Raw genomic sequence first — 25,792 nt, 5'->3', positions numbered from 1 at the left:
AGAGATTTTAGCTTTCTGTTACTTAATTGGAAGAATCTTAGTAATTTTGACAAAATTGGACAGTTGTGTTGTTTTCCACATTACTATTTGGCTCACAAAGATAGCTCCAAAGAAGTCATGTCTTTGTATATTCTCAGCCTCTTGTATAAAAGTTTTGATTCAGCTGCTAAAATTGCTTGTTACATTTCATAAATTGCTGATGACAGTGTGTCTCAAACTTCCATTGTTATTCTGTGTATAAAGTTACACTCTATTTACTTGACCTTTGATTAAGTTAAATGGTGTATTTGTTGCAACAATGACATGTAATAACATATTTTTCTTTTTTTAAAAAATAGATTTGGACTGAGCAACAAATTTGAATCAGAATTCCCTTCTTCATTAACTGGAAAAGTGAGTGTCATTTATTTAGGTATTATTTATATGCCTCAAAACTAAAGTCTTTTCCTAAAAAATTAGAAAAATTTATGCTAATGAGACATGTTTATTGACATTAATATTGCAGTGTTGTTATTTCTTAAAATTTTTCTTTAGGTAGCTCCTGAAGAATTTAAAGCCAGCATCAACAGAGTTAACAGTTGTCTTAAGAAGAACCTTCCTGTTAATGTACGTTGGCTACTTTGTGGCTGCCTTTGTTGCTGCTGCACACTAGGTTGCAGTATGTGGCCAGTTATTTGCCTCAGTAAAAGAGTAAGTTGAATTATATATTTTAATTTAAATATAGAAGTTGACAAGCCAAATCTTGCATTTACCTAGTTTTTATTTTTTGTATTGAATGCGTCACACTATTCTGAATACTACACAGAAATAATTTGATCCAATAGAGGAGTGATTAAGTTACGTCCACATGCTGTTATATTAAATAGCAATCTAAAAATTATACTTTTTATGATGTAGGACATGACGTTAGAGTAGAATATAGCATTCTCTATGTATACATTGTGGTGGTAATTGAAAATTTGGGTTCAGGTCTGCCACTTATCTCTCACCTTCTAGGCATGTTTCCTAACCTATTTATTTATTTGTTTGTTTGTTTATTTATTAGTGCATTGGGTCTTTGTTGCTGTGTGCAGGCTTTCTCCAGTTGTGGTGAGCGGGGGCTACTCTTTGTTGCAAAGCTCAGGCTTCTCATTGTGGTGGCTTTCTCTTGTTGCAGAGCACGGGCTCTAGGCACGCGGGCTTCAGTAGTTGTGGCACGTGGGCTCAGTAGTTGTGGCTCGCGGGCTCTAGAGCACAGGCTCAGTAGTTGTGGCGCACGGGCTTATTTGCTCTGTGGCATGCGGGATCTTCCCGGACCAGGGCTTGAACCCATGTCCCCTGCATTGGCAGGTGGATTCTTAACCATTGCACCACCAGGAAAGTCCCTTCCTAACCTCTTTAAACTGTAGTTGACATATTTGTAAAATGGCAATATTAACCTCCCTACTTGAATAGCACTGTTACAAGGATAAAATAAAATAGTGTTTGTAAAGCTTTTAGTTGAATAGCTCAGAGTAAGAGTCTAATATATATTAATTAATAGCATTATTACTGATATGTAAGATAGTACCCATAGAAGAAATAAAATGGTAATAGTGCTTATTTTTATTTGGTGAAATTATGGGGAATTCTGTTTTCTTTTTTTATTTAAAGAAATTTTTTTTGTTATTTTACAAGTTTCCTGTGATGAGTACATAGTAATCCTGTAATCTGAAAAAAATGATCTAAAGTGTAATAATTTTGACTGCTTATAATAAAAAATTTCCAAGATGTGGGTAGAGATAAGGCAAATTAGTATAGATTGAATGTGTTATATTTTTGTTAAAAAGCTTTAAAAAATTGTGGTAATTAAATGTATAAAAATGAAATACCATTACATTGAAATTGAATGTATAGTTTTGTGTGGCTACATTTCATTTTGTCATCAAATGATAGGAAATATGGAAAAGCAAATTTTATTTGTCCTTTTTTGTTTTACATAATAAGATGTATATTTCTACTGGAAAAATATTTAACTAGTGCATTTTATTAATAGGAAGTAGATATTGCCTTCGTAATAAAATTACTATTGTAATATTTACTGTAATATTTACTTTTTTATATTCCAAGAATATTTCTTTTTTCCCCCCATAGTTCTCACCAGATCATCTTCCTACGATAGATTAAAAGGAAAAAAAAATATATGGTTGTCCCTGCATCCACAGTTGAATTTGTAGCTCTTATAGTTTAGAGCCTCTCACTCCCTCCTACTGTTTAGGCATTTCCATTGTTTAAGTGACTGCTATATCTTACTTGGTTGGCCATTTGCTGTTATTTAACCCAAGGAATCAGAGAGTTTTATTACTGTAGAAACCTTTGTGACCTAGTTATTTTTATTTTTTTGAGGTTTTGAGATTCTGTTTTTTACTTCTTAAATGAGTAAACAAGATATTGCAATGTGCACACAGTGTAGGATTTAGAAAACAAAAGTAAACTTCCTACCCTCCTCCATGAATTCTTAGTAAGAAGATCATATTTCAGATGCTTTCATTAAATTCCTTCCTATTTGAGACATAAGGTAGATTGACTTTTTTAGGTTGTTTCAGTCTGTAGTTTCAGAAAGTACATTTCATTCAACTGTGTATTATTACATATAAGGTCTTTCTTGTATTTATATGATTTAATTTTATATGGACTCTACTGTCCAGTGGGCATAAAAAATTTGTCTACTGCTTAAAAAACTGTGCATTTCCCTGTCAAGGGTTTAAACTATTATATAATTGGAGAGAGGGACCCTTCATGCATGTATGAATAGTATTAGAGGCCCTGAAAAAGGGGTGCTTTGTAAGATGGGGGCAGGATGATTTGGAGCAGGGATTTTTAACCTTTTATTTATCATAGACCCCTTTGAGAGTCTGGGGAAGCCTATGAACCCTTTCTTAGAATAATGTTTTATTTGTATTTGGAAAGATTTAATGTATCTTAAATGTGTAAAATCAAATATATTGGATTATTCAGGAAACCAATTACATAGTTATCAAAATACTAAAACCCCTCAAATGTGTGATTTATAAATATTTATTAATGCATGCAAAATAAGATAGCAGGGGACTCATGGTAGTATGATGTGATAGGAAAAATTTGTGATTTCTATGAGTGATAAATATACAGGTCCTATTTAAACTACCACAGTTAGTTGTATGCATTCATAGCCTAAGGAAATATACTACATTTCAGTTAGAGGTTAGTGAAATTAAAGATGAATTTTTGTTCTGTCCACTTTCACAGACTGCTGGAATTCTATCTAGGTATTCCCTGTTAAGAACCCTTGATTTAGAGGTACTAGTATAAATAAAAGCTAAAACCCAGCCTGATTGCCAGCCTCTGAACCTCTGCTTTGTCCTCATTTGTGATGTGGAATCGTCTCATACGGTTAGAATTGTCTCACTCTAAGGCAAATCAGGACCAAAGGCATACTCCGCATGCAGCTTACTGTTTTCACCTTCCTAACATTACTTAATAGTTTGAATAACTAGATTTCTGCCTTGCCTTTGAATCCCACCCCCAAATGAGTGATCCTTTTTATGACCTGGCCATGTTCCAGAGACCTGGTTTTTAATCTGTCCTATTATTATTATTTTTAGATCTTCCAAATTGCCTTTTCCTTTTAATTAATTTTTTTTATTAATTTATTTTTTGGCTGCGTTGGGTCTTCGTTGCCGCGTGCAGGCTTCCTCTAGTTGCAGCGAGTGGGGACTACTCTTCATTGTGGTGCACGGACTTCTCGTTGCAGTGGCTTCTCTTGTTGCAGAGCATGGGCTCTAGGTGTGTGGGCTCAGTAGTTGTGGCTTGCGGGCTCTATAGTGTAGGCTCAGTAGTTGTGGTGCACGGGCTTAGTTGCTCCGGGGCATGTGGGATCTTCCTGGACCAGGGCTTGAACCCGTGTCCCCTGCACTGGCAGGCAGATTCTCAGCCACTGTACCACCAGGGAAGTCTGCCTTTTCCTTTTAAAAAAACTACCTTAGCTTATGTTTGAAAATTATTTAATATACAGTAAAATTTTCTCTTTTTGATGTACAGTTCTATGATTTTTGACAAATGCATAGAGTTGTGTAACTACTGCCACAATCAAGATACATTACAGTTCTTTCACTTCAAAAAACTTCCTTTTTCTGTCCCACTGCAGTCACACCCTCTTCAGTTCTTAAACCCTGGCAACACTGATCTGTTCTCTATCCCTATGGTTCTGCCTTTTCTAGAATGTTGTATGAATGGAAGTATACAGTGTATATAGCCACTTGAATCTGGCTTCTTTCATTCAGGTAGTGCATTTTAGAGTCATCTATTTTGTTTCATGTATCAATAGTTTATTTTTTTTTATTGCTGAGTAGCATTCTGTTGTATGGATGTATCACAAGTTGTTTATCCATTCACCAATTGAAGGACATCCCTTGTCAGATATATAATTTGCAAATATATTTTTGCAGTCTGTAATTGTCTTTTCATCCTCTTATTGTCTTTGGCAGAGCAAAAGTTTTTTATTTTGCTTAAGTCCAATTTGTTAATTTTTTAAAAATTGATTGTGCATTTGGTGTCATATCTAAGAATTCTTTGCCTAAATTAGGGTCACAACATTTTTCTCCTATGATCTCTAATGCATTTTACTTTTAGATCTATCACCCATTTTGAGTCAGTATTTGTATAGGTATGAGTAGATCAAAGTTCATTTTTTGCATATGACTTCAAGTTTTCCAGGATGATTTGTTGAAAAGACTATCCTTTTTCCAGTAAATTGCCATTGTATTGGTACATTGTCAAAAGTCAATCAACCATATTTATGTGGATCTATTTCTGGACTCTGTTCTGTTCTATTGACTTCTATGTGTCCATCTTGATTTCAATACCATGTGGTCTTATTTATAATATTTTATAGCTGTATAGTATATAGTATATATATATATGCTATAGTGCTGTAGTACCTACTATAAAACTATAAAGTACTATATACAAGATACATTTATATATATGTATATATAGTATCTAGTGTGTGTATATATATACATATATGTGTGTGTGTGTGTGTGTGTGTGTATATATATATATATACATATATATATATATATATATGTATAGTTTAGTACCTTATAGCTTCATAGTAAGTGTGGAAATCAGGTAGGGCAAGTCTTCCAAACTTCATTCTTCTTTTTCAGGATTGTTTTGGCTATTCTAATTTCTTTCATTTTTCGTATATGTTTTAGAATCAGATTGTTGTGTCTAAAAATATATGCTGGGATTTTGATGGATTGAAATTATAGATCAATATGGAGAAAATTGACATCTTAACAACAAGTCTTCTAAACCATTAATGTGGCATACCTCTATTTATTTAGGTCTTCTTTGATTTCTTTTTCATCAGTATTTTGTAATTTTTTTCATAGCATACAGATCATGCACATATTTTGTTAGCTTTATATGTATTTATTTCTTTGGTTTTGGTGCTATTAATGGTATTTTAAAATTTTTGATTTCCAGTTGTTCATTGCTAGTACATAAAAAATACAATTGATTTTTGTATATTGACATTGTGTCCTGTGATCTTATTATATTTCAGGAATGTTATTGTACATTCTATGGGATTTTCTACATAGATAACCATGTTGTTTTATTTCTTGATTTCTAATCTGTATACCTTTTATTTCTTTTTCTCTTTTTTCACTGAGTAGGATTTCTAAGGAGTGATGAGAGTGGACTCCTTTAGGCCTGATTTTCTCTATTTTTCTGTTTTCAATTTCACTGATTTTTTGCTCTTATTTTTATTATTTCTTCTCCTTGCTTTGGATTTAATTTGTTCATTTATTTCTAACTGCACTGACTAGACTCTCCAGAAAAACACTGATTAGAAGCAGTGAGAACATATGTCCTTGTCTTGCTCCTGATATTAGGGGGAATTCATTCTCATTTTCATCATTCCATATCATATTAATTACAGGGTTTTGTAGATGTCCTTTATCATCTGAGTAAGTTTTATTCTACTAGTTTGTGGAGAGTTTTTATCAGGAATAGATGTTGGATTTTGTCAGATACCTTTTCTGCTTCTTTAGAGTGGCTATATGGTTTTTTGTTTTTAGTTTAGAAATATGTGGAATTGATTGGATTTTTGGATGTTAAACCAACCTTGCATTCCTGGAATGAACCTCACTTGGTCATGTCTGTTTTTCTTTTAATATTTTTGTTGGATTTGATAGACTATAAGTTTGTTTAGAAGTCTTATATCTGTGTTCATGAGGGATATTTTTCTGTAGTCTTTTCTCGTAATGTCTGGTTTTGGCATTGGGGTAGTGATAGCCTCACAAAATGAGTTGGGAAGTGTTCCCTCCTCTTCAGTTTTCTGGATGAGTTTGTGCAGAATATGCATTATTTCTTCCTTAAATTTTAGGAGCATTCATCAAGCTTCCTCTGTGTTGTAATGTGTATCAATTCTCCATTCTTTTTTATGGTTGAATAATATCCCATTATGCATATATATCACAATTTGTGCTTAACTTCTCGAGGAATCAGAGCAGTGTTTAGTCGAGGGCTGAGCACTAGTGAGGCAAGACCTTCCTGGTTACTTTACTCAATAGCTTGTTAATTGTGATGTTCTCTAGTCTGGCTCATGGAAAGAGGCTTTGTGCTGGATATTCGTCAGTTTTGGATACTCTTCCTGTAATCCTTTCTAGTAGTTCTTTGCTCTACCTTTGGTAGTTTCCTTACCCACATGTGCTGCTCAGCACTCACCTTAATACTCTGTAGGGACTATCTGCAGATCTTTGGAGTTCTTTGCAGCACTTTCCTCTCTGGTACTCTGTTCTGTGGCTTCTAGCTGCCTTGGTTTCCTCAGATTTTCAGCTCAGTCTCCTTAACTCGGAGTTGCCAGGCGTTGTCTGGGCTCTCCCTTCATTCACTGTGGCCTGGAAGCTCTCTGACATCAGTGATCATGGGAAATCATAGAGCCTTTCCCATTTGTCTCTGTCCCCCAGGAATTTTGGTCTTTCCGTTGTCTGTTGTCCATTGTCTTGAAAACAATTTCATATGCTTTGAGGGGTATTTTGGTTTTTTGTTTGTTTGTTTTGGTGGTTTCAGGCCAGAGGGTAAATCTGGTGCCTATTGCTGCATTGTTGCTGAAAATGAAAGTCTGAATGTCCTCTTTTTATAGAAGTGTTTTGACAAATAACTACTGTGCTGCGGATTGAAAGATTTATATTAACGCTATACTCAAAGAGCATGTAGTCTATTTGGAGAATTGGCTAGATGAGTGCAGAGGTAGTTTAAGTTTGTAAGTACTTGTCATGTTTTTCATGAAGTAGCTCTAATAACAAAAGACAATAAATATATGTCCTTAGGGTCTAGAAATATGAAGTAGCCACCTGCAATCACAAAATATGTTTGAAGTCTTGTGTTACATCTCAGACACTCATCTGAATTTTACGTTCTATTACATAACATATATTTGTTTTAATAGAAAATGTTTAAAATGACTTATTGAATAAAGTTGATACTCTTAGAATATAAGCATATCTGTCTTATGAAATTGCTGGTTTTAGCTACTACTTCTTTATGCTGCTAGTATGCCATTCTCTGGAAGTTACTTATTCATTAATTCAATTAATATTTCTAAAGCTGCACTGTGGGCTTGGTACTGTTTAAGATGCTGTTTAGATACTGTTTAGAGGTTATATGTTTCCTCTTGTAGACTTAAAAAGTAGACAGAAAGCAATGAGATAATTACAAATAGTGATAAGTGCTTGGAAGACAATAAAACAGAAAACCTCAGCCTTCTGGTGTTCTTTGTAAGAGCTTGAGGGGCTTACAAGCAAATAAAATGCTTCAGCTTCATTAAATAGATTTTATGACCTTTACTTTGCAAAAGCTTATTTTTGTTGATACTTGTGATTATACTTTGCTTTTTGATTGTGCCTTAATTGTAATATTATAGTTTTGAAAATTGATGTCTAAGTAAGTGAACTCTTTATGACTTGTTTTGCTTTCAGCCTGGCTCATTTATTGAGGAAACAAGTTTCATAATTCTACTGTACATTGTGTTACAGTATTTTTTGTTTTAGTTTGTTTTCCATCCTAAAGTAACTGTTAGTTTCAGTCTTCTAAGATTTTGCATATATATATAAAATATCCCACATTTAGTGGTTTTATAGACTTTGTTTATATATGCTCTCAGCCATTATCCTTTCTGACTGAAGAACTCTTAAGTTTTAGAATGTTTATACACCAATTTCTTAATCTTATGAGTTGTCTTACCTCCTTTTTTTAGTGCTTTAATCTCTCTCTTACATATGATGACCAAAATTGTGTGGCTTTCTAAAAGTGCTCTCTATATGGATTTGTTGTAAATAGTGTATATTTTCATTCCCTTTATACTTTTATTTGTATGTCGTCCTATATCAGGGAATCATTTCTTTAGGAATAGGGAAATAGGCTGCAACATGTGGTAGCTGGGACCTACACTTTGGTGCTAGAGGAACTGGTTTGGAAAGTGGTACTTACTCAGAATGACTGATCAGTTCACTGTCTCTAAACCTCAGTTTTTACCTCTCTAAGATGGCATTAATCTCTTCTTTGCAGTGTTGTTTTAAAAATTAGAGCAAGTGCATGTAGAGTACTTAGTATAGTATTTTGGCTATAGTGTGTGCTTAGTTAACGGCAGTTGCTATTAATATCATTTTATTATTATTCTTCCCAGTGTCTGTCTTGCTAACTACTATATCCCCAGTGCCTCTCACAGTGCCTCTCATCTACTTTATGTTCAATAATTATTTGCTGAATGAATGTGCCTTTTGGCTTTTGAAATTCTTGAGTAGTAAGAACGTAACATTTTAGAAGATATAGTCCTCACTATTCAAAATAAGATTCCTAAGTAAATAAAAACATCTTGTCTTTTAGAGTAAATAACATTTTTTTTTTTTTCCTGCAGGAGCAGTGTGATAAAGTATAAACAATAGTAGGGCTTCCCTGGTGGCGCAGTGGTTGAGAGTCCGCCTGCCGATGCAGGGGACACGGGTTCGTGCCCCGGTCTGGGAAGATCCCACATGCCGCGGAGCGGCTGGGCCCGTGAGCCATGGCCACTGAGCCTGTGCTCCGGAGCCTGTGCTCCGCAAGGGGAGAGGCCACAACAGTGAGAGGCCCGCCTACCGCAAAAAAAAAAAAAAAAAAAAAAAAAAAAAAAAAAAAGTATAAACAATAGTAAATTAGTGTTTGAAGCTGAGTGACTTTGAGAGAGTCGCTTAAAACCTCTCTGAGCCTGGACTTTCACCATCATCCCCCCCACACCTTCTTTTTCTTTTAATCTCAGAAGAAGAGAGGCTGACTGATCTATCTAGGTACTCTCCAGCCCTAAAAATCTATAATCCTTTGAAAATTGAGCTGTGTAGGTCTACAAAACATCGCTATTTCCAAGCTCTAAGTGAAGAAGTTCTCAATATTGATTTTTATTTCAAATCTAAAGATTTAACATTTTAGTAAAATATTTTCTTTCTTTCTTTTTTTTTTTAGTTTTTCTTTTACTTTTTTGGCTTATCTGAGTTTTTTTGGATAATTGCTATTTAGTTTTGAAACTTTGATTTTTTAAAAAAAGGCCTGTATCTCATTTAACTGTATTTCTTTTACTTTAAGTTGTAGTATGCTTAGATTTACTTCTAGATATCTTTTCTCTCAACCTCAAGTTTAGTTATCCAATAATTGTGAGTTACTTTGGTTGGGGTATAGAAGGGGTGGAAAATCCAAATGGAAGAGGTCAAGAGTAGAGGGTTTTGAGTGAGAATGCAGCCGTGTAAGACTTAAAAAAAATCAAGGGAAAGTGAACCTAGGACAATCATACCAAAGAACTGCAAATATTTGTATATGAGAGGAATTTGAAGTATACTTACTCAGTTATACTAACAGTATTAAAAGTTACCCAAAACTTTTAGAACTCTAATTTACTCTGTGTTTGGGATTTGAGCACTTGTATTCAGTAACTCTAAATCATAAGATGAGAATGTCAGTGAACATTTGGATGAAGAATTAGATAAAGAAAAATGCCTCTAACATGTTTCAGGTAATGAAAGCAAAACAAACTTAAAAACATCATAATGAAATTTTAGTGAAGGGCGATCTTGAAAAGTTTCTGGTAAACAAGAGATGATGAATTAAATGTATTCTTATGACAGTCATTATTATTAATAGAAAGTATAGAAAAACCAGTGCTAACTTTTTTTAACGAATGCTATCCAATTGCTTTATTCCTATAAATATAACATATTTATAGGGGCTTTCATATGTTCAAGATAAGTATACGTCTGTGAAACCAACATTATAAGCGATGCCGTAAACCCAACCATCACCTCTAATTAATTCACTCCTTTCCTCCTTCTTTTTTTGTGTGTGTAGGTGTGACAAGAATATTTAACGTAAGATCTACCCCATGCATTCTTCCCCCACCCCCAGCTTTACTGAGATGTAATTGACACATAACATTGCTTAAGTTTAAAGTGTACAACATGATGATCTGATACACATATATATTGCAAAACCCATACGTTCTCTTCTAATCTTGAGTGTTCACTTTATGCCAGGGTCATTGAGTTAATCAATTTACTTGTATTGTGTCATTCAATCTTCCCCAAATTCCAAGAGTAGGCATTCATATTATTCCTATTTTAAGGATGAGAAAACTGAGGCTCAGAAGTTAAGTAATCTATTTGAGATCCCACAGTCTACAAAGTAGGCCATAATTTGAACCCCAGGCTTAAAGCCTCAGATATGCTTTTTTTTTCACTCTTTGATAAAGATACAAAATCAAGCTGTTTTTTATTACTTATCATAATTTAATTTTATACCTGGAAGCAGGGGGATTTTAGAGGTTTGGAAGAAACTTAAAAGATCATTATTTCACAGATAGGAGATCCAGGCCCATTGAGTGTTGTAAGTTTATCCAGTTGATTTATAAATGGTAACAATGTTCAAGCATTTTATATTAGCTTTTGCAGTACTTTAGTTTTTCAGCAGACTTAGCTTTCCAATTATTTTTTCCCTAATATTTAAACAAACATGTATTTCTTGAAAATGCAAACTAACAGTAAAGGAAGGAGGCCATAAAGGAGGTAAAGATGCAGGAAAACAGTATATTTTAATCAGATTTTATACAAAGTTCCAGTTGGACAACTAAGAGTTGATATATTGCTTTTGCTTCTATTTTACTTTTATAAAAACAAAAATCAACATCCCTGTCTGAAAAATTCAGGTTCTCACTCCCTAATAAATAAGTACACATTATTTCTGGTAAAGTTTTTTTTTTTTTTATAATATTACACCCTTCCTTAAAACTTGTGTATTTACTCTTAGAGAGACTGAGAATGTCATGTAAGGAGTTAATGCAAAGTAGGAGGGACAGGGACTTGCACTGAAGGTAGAGTCGGGTATTCTAACACCCATTTATCCTTAAGTGTTCGGTTTGCAGTTTCTTGCCTCTTCTTTAGTATCTCCCACATTATAAGGGTAAAGAAATAGGTTTAACCTCTTTGAAATCTTACTTCAATTGCTGTGGAAAGGGGATCTCATGTAAAAAAATTTCTTAGGACCAGAAGAATATGTTTATTGCTGTTTCATTTTAAAGAATACTTTAGGCTTGAAACTTAGAAAACTGATTCTTACATAAGCTAAATAAATTACTGCCGTTAGTGTGAATGGCACTGACGATTTGTTTTTAACTGGAGTAAAAACATGTTACTAAATTAAATTCTCATTATGAAAGAGGATATGCAAGAAAGAAGTGTAAACTTTGAGTCTTAAATGCGCAGAGATGGCACTGGGACTTTAAAGATATGTTAGGCTCCTTTTAAAATGTGTTTTGCCTAGAGCTGACTGACATTCAGTTCCCTCTGAATATTTAGAACATAGTATTGGTGTGGTGGTTTATAGAAAGATTTCCTCATCTTCTTCAGTGTCCAGTCTGCTGTTACCCCGTGCCATGAGTTCTTAATTTCAGATAGTATATTTTTCAGTTCTAGAAGGTCCATTTGATGTTTTCATAAAGGCTAGTCCTCTTTTGAAATTCTTCATCTTTTCACCCATTTTGTCCATCTTTTCCCTCTACTTAATTGAACATACTAATCATAGTTAATTTAAATTCCTGTCAACTAATACCAGTACTTGGATTATCTGTGGATCTGTTTCTGTGGGTTTTTTGTTTTGATTGTTGGTCATTTTTTCCTGGCTCTTAAAGTTTTTAATTTTATGCTAGATGTTATAAACAGAATGAAGTAGAAACTCCAGAAAAAATCTTCCAAAATCAAGGGTCCCATCTGTCTTGTATTAGGCAGATAGCTTGAGGAGAACGATCACTTTGATCTAATCAGAGATTGAGGTGGTTTGGGCTGGGTTGCAAGTTTAGTAGATTCAGTCCATCTCTGGTTTTCTATTTCTTGGGTATGACCCTTTCAGACTTTTGATTGAGGCCTGGCAGGTCTTTGTCTCCTCTTCTCAGAAGGTTGTATCCTTTGGATATTTTGAGTTTAGCTTTCCATCTTATGCAGGTTCAGGTGTTTTGAGGGGGAGACCAATCATGAGTTTGTTGCAGATCCTTCTCCATCTAGCAGAATTTTGTCTCCTAAATACTAGGAGACTGTGAGTAATTTTTCTTTGCCTTTTTGTCTTGGTCCCCCATCCTTCCATGCTGCCCCGGAATTCAGTAGTGTCTCTAGGGAAAACTGGCTTTGCACTTTAGGGTTCATCTAATTTCCAGTCCATTGGGCCAGGCTGTACAACCTACAAAAGCTCTGTTGATTTCCCTTTTCCCTAGTAGAGTCCCACTGGTGCCAAGCCTAATCCTCAGCTGACCTCTCTAATCAACAAAGAAAATGGCCAGTACGTAATCATCACATGATTTAGAAAGGGCTCTTTCCTTCTCTGGATTTTATTTCATCTAGTCCTTGTTGCTTCCAGAATTTTCTGATGTTTTAAAAATAATGTTTTTTTTTTCTTCTTCAATTTATCCATTTCTATTTGTGATGGGAGTGTTGGCTTGAGTTTGACATCCTACACAGAAATATAAGTCTCTAGTTACCTTGACTTTACATAAAGATTATGCTGTTTGCATGTTGGGAAGGAAAGAATGGTGTGATTATCACTATCTTGTTTTTTAACATTTTGTTTGAAATTTCTTCATATTTGGAATTGAAGAAATCGTATTTTAAGGACATTGTATTCATTTTATGTTTGTGCCTTGAATGGGAGTATTTGTAAATTGATGTCTCTTAATTCAGTTGCAAGTAAAAATAGTTATGCTTGCTGATCCCAAGTAAAAAGAATGTTGGGTTTAAAGTTTAGAGATCTGAGTTTGAATCCTGTCATTACCCTTACTGGTTGTGTGACCTTGGGCAAACTATTTAACTTCTTTAAGCCTGTGTACTTAATCTATAAAATAATAATATACCTCAGTTCATGTTTTGTTGCACAAAGCAAGATATAAACAAAAACAAAATACATTTTGGATAAATCTCATTGAGACTTAAGAATAAAGTAGAATGAGTACGTCTAGACCTTAGAGCTGGAGAAAATTTAGTTTTAGATTAAGGTGGCTGTTCAAGGCCGATAGCCTAGTTAGTGGCTTAAGATACCTTGCGTGTCATAGACATGTTATTCAACAAGTTACAAATTCTTTACAAATTCATAGTTCGTTGAATAATGGAGGGAGCATGATGTTGAAAGCCATACAATCCCAGTTTCAAATCGCAGCTCCACCATTTCCTAGTGTAGCTTTAAGTTTCTTAACCCCACTAAGACACAGTTTTCATATGTAAAATAAAAGTTATACAAGCTGCCTTCTAGGTTTACTGTGAAGATTAAATAAGGTAACAAAGGGGCTTCCCTGGTGGCGCAGTGGTTGAGAGTCCGCCTGCCGATGCAGGGGACACGGGTTCGTGCCCCGGTCCGGGAAGATCCCACATGCCGCAGGGCGGCTGGGCCCGTGAGCCATGGCCGCTGGGCCTGCGCATCCAGAGCCTGTGCTCCGCAACAGGAGAGGCCACAACAGTGAGAGGCCCGCGTACCACAAAAAAAAAAAAAAAAAATAAGGTAACAAAGGGAAGACACATGGCATGGGGTCACATCCAAAGTGAGGATCAGCAAATACTATTCCTTACTCCTTTTTGTTTCTGTTTCTCCAGTTGTCCATTATAATTAATCAGCAGTAATATTTTTTTACCCCACCTGTTGGTTCTAGCCAGTGATTCTTCCTTGTGTAGTTATATAGATTTTTTAAATCCCTCATAGTAATACATTTGACTGTATTAGCTTAGTGAAATTCATTTGTCTTATGAATAATTTTTCTAATTTTCTGCTGTCAATTGAAACTCAGTTTTAGTTTTTTGAGATGTTATCAGTATTTTCTGAAAAGTTATCAGAGGTTTGTGGATAACCCCTTAAAATTGTGTGCAACATTTTACATATTGCTGCATAAGTGCCTTTTTTATCATTCACAAAGTAGTCAGAGTAACCTTAAAAAGTTAAGAACCACAGGCCTAGTCATACACTCTTTCTTTTAAAAATATAAATTTATTTATTTTTGGCTGTGTTGGGTCTTCTTGCTGCACACGGGCTTTCTCTAGTTGCGGCGAGCGGGGGCTACTCTTCATTGGGGTGTGAGGGCTTCTCATTGCGGTGGCTTCTCTTGTTGCGGAGCACGGGCTCTAGGCTCTCGGGCTTCAGTAGTTGTGGCTCGTGGGCTCTAGAGCGCAGGCTCAGTAGTTGTGGTACACGGGCTTAGTTGCTCCGAGGCGTGTGGGATCTTCCCGGACCAGGGCTCGAACCCGTGTCCCCTGCATCAGCAGGCGGACTCTCAACCACTGCGCCACCAGGGAAGCCCTAGCCATATACTCTTGATTAAATTGTATTTAAGCATACCTTGTTTAAGATTAGTACCTGTAAGTCACTGCTCAGTACTAAGTTAAAAGGGCATTTTTGATACACAAAATATTTGCAGTTGTTTAGTTTATCTTCATCTAAAAATAGTACTTTTTTTTTTTTTTTTTTTTTGCGGTACGCGGGCCTCTCACTGTTGTGGCCTCTCCCGTTGCGGAGCACAGGCTCCGGATGCGCAGGCTCAGCGGCCATGGCTCACGGGCCCAGCCGCTCCGCGGCATATGGGATCCTCCCAGACCGGGGCACGAACCCGTATCCCCTGCATCGGCAGGCGGACTCTCAACCACTGCGCCACCAGGGAGGCCCTAAAAATAGTACTTTTAACAAACAGTATGAAAAAGATTGTTCTGAATATACTTTAGTGGATATTTAGTTTATCTAGGTTACTTAAAAGTTAATATTCACATAAAAATTTTAAAAGCGGCCTTTAAGTACGGGAAGGGAATTTGTTTAAAAATCCTTTTGAGGAATCTAATCATATTCTAGCTTGTCTTTTGGTGAATATAGATTTTTCATGTATCATAATACTGAGATATGCCATTTAATTTTCTGCACATAACTGCAGTATAAGATTTATATTAATCCAGAACAGACAGAGGTGAATCAAGTAATTTTCTCTTAAGTTAAAATAATTATTTAAAATTTTGTATGGTTTCTTTCTAATGACTTATAACTAAGAACATTTTTGTTTTACTTATTTTAATGATTTGAATTTGCACAGATGTCAAAAGATAAGTATAGTTCTTATTTGAAAATACTTAAAAGTTTAAAAAATTATGAATACATTCAAAGCATTATTCTAGCTAAAGCTTAATTAATGCATTATAAACTTAGGAGTTTAAAACTAAAACTTGTTTTAAATAAGACATTGAACATTTGAAATTGCACTTTGACCTTCTGTGATGTTATGAATAAGTCCTATTCAAATAAGCTTTAATTTTAAGTAGTTGAACTTTTACAAATAGTTATTAGTGAGCTACCCTATTTATACGTTTTGTTAACATATCTTAGCATCTTATGTTCTAAAGACTGATAAGAATGCCATTTCTTTGAGAAAAATTCAGAGAAATTTTGTTACAGCTTCCACATTAAACATTTTTCCTTTGGTTTTAAGTACTTTAAAATCTATGAGATTTCTGTTGATTTTATTAGCAAGTTCTAGAAAACTACTTCTTTGAAAAACCGTTTTTTCAAACGATTGTGAGTAAATGAATCATTGGTAATGAGTATGCTGATAAGTAATAGTGGTAACAAAGTAGGGAAGTAATACATTGAAGATTTTCTAAATGATATCTTGCTGTCCTGAAAGACTTATTTATATCTAGTGGCACATAATTTGTTTAAAGGGAATAATAACATATTCCTTAGAAAGTATGATATTAGAAAAAAATTACAAAAATGTTTCTTCTAATAATAAGTCAAATTTGAATTTTCAGGAAATCCTAATTTTCAATTGCAGTAACTTAACTTTATCTAGGTGTTTCATATGTATTTTTCTATTGTAAGCTTACTCTAGATGCTTCTTTGGAAATTGATAAGGCTATATCATACCTAATATTAATTGTTGATTAATCATTATTTAATTAGCCTCCTATGTGAATTATCCAGGCTATTTTACCTCTTTTGCAGTTTGCATGTTTTGACTTATTTCCACAATTCTACCAAAAATGTAAAGGAACCAAAGGAGTAGAAGCCAAAATTTCTATCCTCCTGTTATTACTACTTACTACTCAAGTTGAGTCTATTTAATAAATAAGTCTATTTATAATTGTAATGATGTTTTTAAACCTCTATTATTTTTTGCTTTAACATTGCTGAACAGCTATATTAGAACTAGTTCACCAGTGAGAAAAATATAATTAGCAAGGTGCTGAAATGAGGAAATGTGTAAAAAAAAAAAAGAAGTTAAAGTGAGAGCTCTGATGAGGGAGATGGGTAGGAGTCCAGATGCTTGGAGCAGTCCTTTTCCCAACCAGGTTGGTTGACATGATGTTATTCTCATAAAAAACTTGTTTTGATTACATGGTATGAGTTGATGGTCTTGGTGCTTTTAATTAAGGATAAGAATCCATGATAAAATTAGATTTCTTATTGATCATCTTATGCAGAAGGACTGAGGATTCATTGGTTAAGAACCACTAACCTGTCCTCTCGCCCCCAGGGTGTGAGCACTGAAAAGGATTAAGGCCCACTGTAGGGAGCTTGCACTGAAGCCTGCACTGCCCTTTCCCCTGTTCTTTCAGTTAAACAGAAGGTTTTTAGTTCCCATGACTGTCAATCTGGTGCTTTTCACAAGCACCAAATTCTTTTAAGAAAATTAAGATGACTTATTTTTAGATCCACTGGCCTAGAATACTGAAAGATGATTTTATTTTTTGGTACTTCATGTTGACAGACCCTATACATATTGGTTTTTTTCTGACGCATATTAGTTTGCTTTAATTTATGTTGAATTTGGTGATCGATACAAACTTTTAAAAATCAAGGACAGATTTTTATATGGTTAAGTTTGTCCAGTAGTAATTACAGAGTTTGGCAATGTTAAATCTTATATTTCATTAGAAATAGCTATCTGACAACCCTGTGGACATAAACTCTTAACTTTTATTTCTAGATTACTGCAATAATAAGGTACTTTCTTTTCATGTTTAAAGGCTTTAAATAGCTTTTATAAATGCTGAAGTGTCATATATTTTTTTAATATCTGCCAAATTGGTATTGTATTTAATTGTGAAAATATATTTTGATTTTGTTAACTAAAATAATTACAAAGTATTAAACATTCTCAGTAGTTAAAGCTTTTTTTCCCCCATTTAATTTGAGCTTTTGTTGTTACTAACAAATAATTTGTGGCACAGTTTCTTTTCTTTCTTTCTTTTCTTTCTTTTTTTTTTTTTTTAATGACTGTTACAATCTATATACTTGTCACCTTAGTGTGCTAGAAATGTTCCACTCAGATGAAGGGTTCCTTTCTGGTTTTGTATGTTCTCACCTGCTCCTCACTGTAAATCATTGAGATGTCAAGTGCAATGATTAATTAAGCTGCACGTGCAAGTGCTTTTTTTTTCACCTGTCAAGCAGGAAAGAAGTCTTATAGCAAGATTAGATGGTGCTAATTCACAGCTATTACTCCAGACTGTCAAGTGTGTAAAAATATTTTATATTTAGATGCTTACTTAGAATATGGCGTACCACCATTTGTTTGGTTTAGAATTCTTAAATATTGTAAGATATAATTATTATATCAAACCTTGTCATTAAACTTCCAATTAGAGGCAAAGGATAAATTCAGAATTCCTACATAAATATTTTGGAATTTAAGGTTCATACTTTATAATTACCTTTTATTCAAATACTGGTAATTGATTTATTTAAAGTAAATATTTAAGTTTCTAAATTTATGTGTGTGTGTATGTATCATACACCATGAGATCCATTCATAATGAGATTTGTTCTTGTTATAATATAGTATGGGTTTAAATTTGTGATGAAACGATGATTGTGGTAGCTACACTTTTTTCTGTGAGTAATGAATATTTGCAGAATGTAATGTTAAACTTTTAATTTTTATACATTAATATGAAACAAGAGACTTGGAAAGCTTGTTCTCCCCACCTTACTTCTTTCATACCCCCTGCCCCCCTTGTAAACCATCAGTAAAAAGTAAAACCTCAAATTGTATAGTAATCTTAATCTATTATTAAAAGGTCCTAGAAAGGAAGATTACAAGGTAGATTCAGGTTTTGAATCGGTTTTGCCATTGGTTTAGCAGCGGGTGGGCAGGCAGATGCCTGCTCAGAGTAGAACCTATTGCCATTTTTCACCATTGATAGAGTAGCCTTTCAGAGTCAATGAGCTCTGTCAATGTGAGCTTGTCAAGGCTACAACTTCATAGACCTGAGAGGCGGTTTGAGAGGTCAGCCCTTTTCAGGTTCGCTGTGATGCAAATGAACTTTAATGCTTAAACAACTATTGGAATTTTTATGTCTGCTCCTTGTTCTTTTTTCTTCACAAAGTCATTGACGAGACATTCAGTGCTTTTTAAATTGGAAGTTGCATTGTGCTAAAGACCTAGTACAGATTTACGGAGGGCTGAAAGCAGTTAGATCATGTTCTTTTCATGGTGCGATTAGAATCAAATCGATTTCCCTACAGCCTTCAGCATTCAGATGGCAATTTTAACAAAGCTTGGGGGCTAGACAAGGGACAAAACGACTGAACTGAATGTTAATTACACTCTGCAGCCTTATTTTCTTTTGATTTGGGGCTGACTGGCAACTAAATTAACAAAAAGTGTGACCATAACTGCTGCCCTATTTTCATTTAAAAGGAGAGCTGCCTCTAAAAGGCTATCTTTACAAAGAAACAAGTGAGGTTTGCTGATCATTGTTAACAAGGGCACTTTTTTCCTTTAAAATTCTTGCCAAAAAACTGTTCAAAAAAAGTAATGTAATAAATTAGTCATTGGCATATTATTATCCAGGGAGTTAGTTGATTTTCTGATTTTTATGACATACGCTTAGAAATGTAAGGCAGTAAGTAGTAGTTATGAATTATAATTGGCACCTCTGTGACTGTGGTGTGTCTTTAGCATGTTTAACATGCTAAGAGGTAATATGGTAACTAGCTTATAGTAGGTACTTGAAATAAATATTAAACATTTTATTATGTAACATTCAAGTATTCAAAACCAGCTTGATCCTAACAGTTTTTCACCTAGCTCATCCTTGTTTGACATGAAGATTTTCATATTTGATGATTAGTACTTATTTAGTTGTGCCACATTAATGGAGCTGTATGCTTTTTTCCTTTCCTTGCAAGGAAGCTGCAGCTGCAGCAAGTTGCAGTTGCTTCTTGTGGCAACACTGTCCTGTTTGCACCTGCAGCTGTGTCAGTCTCATCCTAACACCTGGCACCATGAATTATCCTCCCCTTTATTCCTCCCAAGCAAGAAACATTTCATGCTGCATAGTATATATTGCAAAAATCAAGTGATCTTAAATATAAATTTCTTAGTTGATTCCTTTAACAGTAGTATTGAATAAAGAGTTTGATTTTCAAAAAAACCCCACAATTTTGTTTGAAAACCAACAAAAATGATTGGTTTAAATGCAGTTTTGCCTGTGTTTGAAAATCTTTATCTGTGGACTAATAAACTAGCTTTTAAATTTGGACATTATTTTTAAGTATGAGGTAAAAATTAGTTTGATTTGTTAGCAAATTGATTTTTTTATTAACTTTTAATTATTTCCTTTTTAAATTTACTATAAAGGCCCTTTTCATTTCGTTAACTAATGTGTAAATAACCTTTGTTTTAAAATATATATGTTAAGGTATTCTTGTTTTACTACTTAAGTATTACAAAAATATTTTTGAAAGAAATGGGGATTTAAATTTGTGTCATTTGGTAGATAACATTAGCTGTTTAGACTGATGGTTTTAATCAGAGGCTAGCAAGTTCGAAACAGTTAAAAAATACAATGCCAAAAAACAAAACCATATCTTTATCAAAATAGAATACTATTTCTGTTCAGGCTACAATTTAATGCTTGCATATTGATAGTGTTATAGACCACCCTATACTCTGTCACTGTCTTATACCTCTTTCCTTTTCACACAAAAAGCAGCTGCAAAACAAAGTTTTTCTAAAACCAGTCAAGAGTAAACTTTTTTCTCATTTGTCTTCCAGACACGAAGATCGATTGAGAAGTTATTAGAATGGGAAAACAATAGGTTATACCACAAGGTGAGTACCACAGGGAGCAGCTTCGTACCGTTGGGATCTGAATCGCACAGTATGGAAACAGATGCTTTTGTTGAACTAAAAATATGAAAGGTGGACAAATGGGTTAGCCTGTGTGCTGCAATAAAATAGAGCTCATTTTTCTTCTTTTACTCTCCTTCTTGTCTAGCTGTGCTTGCACTGGAGACTGAGCAAAAGGAAATGTGAAACGAATAACATGATGGAATATGTAAGTTAAAGGGCTGTTTTGTGAGTTTCTCTATTAAATGATCATTTATTTTGCTTCTGATCTTATTCTTTCCATGATTATTAATCAGCAAAGGTGTCAGGAGCTTAATCTCCTGAGCGCAAGGATTTTCTACGGTTCACAGATGCATGGTTTCATGTGCAAGACTGATTTATAAAGTTATGAATGACTTGAAAACAACGCTTCACTGTGTTCTGAAAAATAATAAATTAATTGCCAAGATAAAATAGGCTGAACATGTGTTGATGGAGTGTGAAATTTTAGATGCTGTATAAAGAATAACCACAACTTTGGTTACGCAGCAAGTCAGATATGGCTTTTTTATATAATGCTAATCAGGTTTCCAAGTATGGAAGAAAACCTTTCAGTCAAGCCGCTGGAGCTTAAGAAACCTTTAGCCTTTATAGATTTTAACTGCCCATACCTCAGTGGCCTTTAAAGAGTCTTTTAAAGTGTTATTGGAATATTATTTTGTAAAAATTATCTTAAAAGTAAACAAGAGATGAGATGTTGCTCATCCTGTGTTTATTCTTTAAAGGATGTCTAATGGGCATGTATATACAATGAATTTTAGAGCTTAGAATGGGATTTAATTTACTGACTACTTGATTTACTTGAACAGTTTTTCTCCTTCTGAAAAGTTCAGAATACTATAGAAAATTATGAATCTTTATTTATTCTCCCTCGAGCTTGGGTGTTTTATTTTAAATATGGAAAGGTAATATACAAAAATAAAAAGATCTGAGAAAGAGTTAAGTACCTGACACATCATTCTGACAGATTTTGTCTATTCTTTGAAACATTATAGACATCATAGGTTTTGTGTTTGTGTATGTGTATGTGTGTGTGTGTGTGTGTGTGTATGTATAAAAGATTGATGAAAACAGTGCTTAGATACTGGAAATAGTTGGAAATTGTCATAAAATTTTTTTCTCTGTAGCATTTTCTCCTTCTTTCATTAGCACACAATCAAGTCCCATTTCTAGCCTTGAACATAAAAGATATCTTTAAAATGTCTCTTCTTTCATAGAATATCTCTATTCAGTGAACCAAATAATGTAGATTTTATCATTATCTATTATATTAAGCATGTTAATTTATGATGATAAAAAGGCACTTGATACTTCTTTATAATAATAAAAGCACATTCAAATAACTTGTTTTGAGATTGACCTATGAATATGCTAGTCTTATATTTTCATCATAGATGGTGAGAGAGTTTATGTATTTTGTGAGGAGGGATGGATATGTAAGAGATTTAAAGGATTTTGTGAAAAAAATATTTGCTATATTTATAAACCCAAACACTAAGCTTAAAGTGGAGCTTTTTATTTATTTGTTTATTTATTTTGCACATTTCTAAATTTACTTTGGAAAGCAAAACATAAAAGTTATTCCCAATACTATTATATCCAGATAGAACTATAAGAATGTCATTCATTCATAAAATATGCATATTATATTCATGTTTATTTTTATGATGTTCTATTATTACTTAAAATAAAATAATTTAATTTAACCTTCCAAAACATTCTGAACTTATGTGCTGTGTTTGTAAAATAGTTTCCTTTAATTATCATAAATTTTTAGATAAACACTTCTACTAAGAAGAGTCATTTAAAAAACAATAGAAATTGCTTAAAAAATGTATTTTTCTAAGTTTTCTTGGAGAGAGAGAGTGTGTGTGTGTATGTATATGTATATGTTTGTGATAGTTGAATGGGGGAAAAACATAATTTTAAAAACCCCCTAAAAATAGTTTTGAAAGGTTAAAACAGTAATCTACCATGTATATCTATTTGACCTCAGATTTTATTTAACTTACAGAAATTTCATTTGTTAGTTAAAGGGAAGTAATTCTCCTCGATTATATTTTGAATATTGGAGTAAATCTATGAAAAATACCAACTTTTTTTAATTCAGATATGGCAGAGCAGTATGATCTAGAAGAAATGAGACAAGTGGTTAATTTTTATGTGTGGTTTCTGAAGGGAAAAGTTTGTAAGATATATTCTTTAAAAACTAGTAATAATTCAAGTATAGTCAAAGATAGCTTTTATTATTCATTATGTAGTATATACTGTAAAATGTAATTTAATCATCAAATTTTAGAGCTACAAAGAATCTTGTCATCTCTCCAATCCCTTTATTTCATAGATGAGGAAACTGAGAAACAGAGGAATCTAGCTCAAATAAAGAAGCTGGATAGGAAGCTAATAAACATTTTGTAGGCAAATAACAAGTCAGGAGAGTGACCCAGGGGGCACCAAAGGATAAGTCAACTAGGAGAGGAATATTTTGGAGCCACGTATAGAAATACCTTCCTTATTGAGACAGATCAAAAGCCAGAACTGAAGAGTGAAAATGAAGGTTTCTGGCCCAGGTGGCTAAATGTAGAAGAGTATCCAAACCTGGAGGTCATATCAAGACACAGTTTCTGAAAAAGAATGAGGAGTTCATCAAACTTGGAAACTGTTCAAATAATTTTTTGTTTAGCATCTATTCCATATAGAGTTGGAACAAGAGGAAGAATTGATTGTAATTTAAGACAGTTCCAAGTTTAGAATAAAAATCAGCTCTGGTCAACTTGTGTCTTTCTGTGTTACTGTGTTTTGTATTTGTTGATTTTCCTTTAGTTTTCTTGTAAAAAGTCTTTTGGAACAAATTTTAACCTTTAATTTTGCTAACCTAAAAAGAAAAGACTTTTAAAAAAATTAAGAGAAAGAGGACCAACTCTTTTTCTAGAGATCACATATCCTGGTACAATAAAATGAGAACAACTCTAGGTAAAAGGGAGGAAGCCCGAGGAAGTGAATATTGGGTCAGCTACAGCCACCATAGGGCAGTAGAAAGGGCAAGGCTTTGGAGTTAAGACAGTCCTTTGTTCAAATACTGACTCCACAATCCATGGTGTTACACTTCTCGGATCATCAGTTTTCTCATCTATAAAATGAGTATGACAATACTTGCCTCACAGAAAATTGTTGGGATTAAATAGATCCATATGGTGTGAAACACTTGGTGTGTAGTTAGTTCTCAGTAAATGCTAGCTTCCTTTTCTCATTCATTCATGCATGTACTCTCCTTCTGTCTATCAGAGGCACTATCAAAATCATTTTAAGTGATGGAATATAACTGAAGTTTTTTTAAGATAAAAATTTTTTTAAATCTTTTTAAAACTTTTTTTTCTCCTTCTACAGGTCATCCTCATAGAATTTTTACCAAAGACACCGATTTTTCGACCAGATTAGCATTTACTTTATTTATAGAGACTTTCCAAGTATGTTGTCTTTCCAATGGTGCCTTGCTTGGTGCTCTCCTGGTGGTGACATAACATTGGTTCTACAGAATCGTGTGGTGTTTTTTCCGTTTTTGTTTTTTTAAATAGCCGCATGTTCTAAGTGTGCATTTTTGTCAGACTTTGCAACAGTTATTTCATACAGATGTTTAATACTTAAGTTATTGTGCTCTTTTATGTTATGTATTCTGATTTTCAAGGATTACTTTTTTGTATTATCAAAAAAATACATTTGAACTTAGCATAAAAAGTGGCCAGCCTTTTTTATTTTACCACCAAGGTACACACAGTCCTTTATTTATTAATTCCTTAATATAGAAAAAGAGCTTTGTAAGACTCTACTTATCTGTTCTAGCAAGTACCCTCTTTGTATTATTTTTCTTGCTTTTTAAATTTATTGTCATTATTTTAAAATAGTAAATTTTCTTTCATAGCTTTTTGAACCCTAACATATTTTCTCATACAATTCCTAATGCTCTGTTTACAGCAGAAATATCTGTAACATTATGAAGACGTATCAAAAAGTTTTGAAGGTATTTCTGTCTTCAAAAGTAGTAAGGCAGGATTAAATTATTTTCATTAGAATAGACAAATCCCTGAATGGTATGCATGCATCTAATGGTTACTAGAGCTCAGGATCACAAAATATAGTAGCATTACAATCTGTATATTTTTGATCAAGATGATATTAATAATGGCCTTATTTGGATTATTTTTTATTGTTTATCAAATCTTGTATACAAAAGTATAGAAATACTCCTTTAAAAAATTTCTAAGGAAAATATTTGTCCCAGTCTAACACAATTGTAGAATGGATATGTGTTTCTGAAAAGTTTTTGAAAGAAAGCAAAAGTTGTAGAATTAAAGTAAGCTGGTGTTTAATACCCCATTAATATTTAAAACAGATTATTACTAAGAAATGAAGGGCATATTTAGTACTGTTTTAGTCCACTAGTTTGCTTTCAGTCCAGTTATGTATACTTTTTTGATTGAGAGTGTGACATACAAGTTTGAGTCAGATCACTTTGTTTCTTTCAAATATGTACAGACATACATTTTTTTCTCCTTTTGGTTGTACATATCTCCATGCATTTTAAAACTTTCTAAATTTCTGAATGGCCTATGTATAAATTTTTGTTTTTATAAACCTGAAATTATACAAGTTTTGTGTGTGTCAAGAACTTGTTCCGTACAACTGTGGTATCGAGCAATAATGTGAATAACTTTTGAAATTATATAAACTATGCTTAATTTGTATTAAGAATTGGTACCACTATATAATACTTTTTTTTCCTTGTATTAAATCTTTTAAATACCAGTTTCATTAATTTATATACCTGTATTTTTAAAAAGTATTTATTTATATTTCTCCAAAGTACTACTATTCTATGTAAATTTGGATAGTTGAATGCCAGTATCTTATATCCTATATTGGACATTAGGAACTGTCTTAAAAACTAGGATTTTTTTTTTGGTCTGAGATTTATTTGTTTTCTTTGCCTCCAAAAACACCAACTTGAATTTATAAAACACTTTTCCTATGAAAAGCTCAAAGTACAAAGGATTCATACACTTCTCACTTTATTTACCTTGT

General features: G+C 33.5%; 1 protein-coding gene across 1 annotated transcript in view; it reads left to right on the top strand.

Annotated features, from left to right (window-relative positions):
• CHIC2 (cysteine rich hydrophobic domain 2) overlaps positions 1-24,151 on the top strand; it is a gene marked incomplete at both ends in the record, with an annotated part of 47,663 nt that extends 23,512 nt beyond the window's left edge. The window contains 5 exons of the mRNA XM_079709708.1: positions 339-393; positions 535-690; positions 20,600-20,656; positions 20,823-20,882; positions 24,101-24,151. Of these exons, the coding sequence (XP_079565834.1) occupies positions 339-393; positions 535-690; positions 20,600-20,656; positions 20,823-20,882; positions 24,101-24,151 (379 nt within the window). The remainder of the gene's footprint in view (positions 1-338; positions 394-534; positions 691-20,599; positions 20,657-20,822; positions 20,883-24,100) is intronic.
• Between the last annotated feature and the right edge of the window lie 1,641 nt (positions 24,152-25,792).

Source organism: Hyperoodon ampullatus (assembly GCF_949752795.1).
Source record: "Hyperoodon ampullatus genome assembly, chromosome: 1".
Classification (NCBI taxonomy): domain Eukaryota; kingdom Metazoa; phylum Chordata; class Mammalia; order Artiodactyla; family Ziphiidae; genus Hyperoodon; species Hyperoodon ampullatus.
This window is presented reverse-complemented; position numbering and strand designations above follow the sequence as displayed.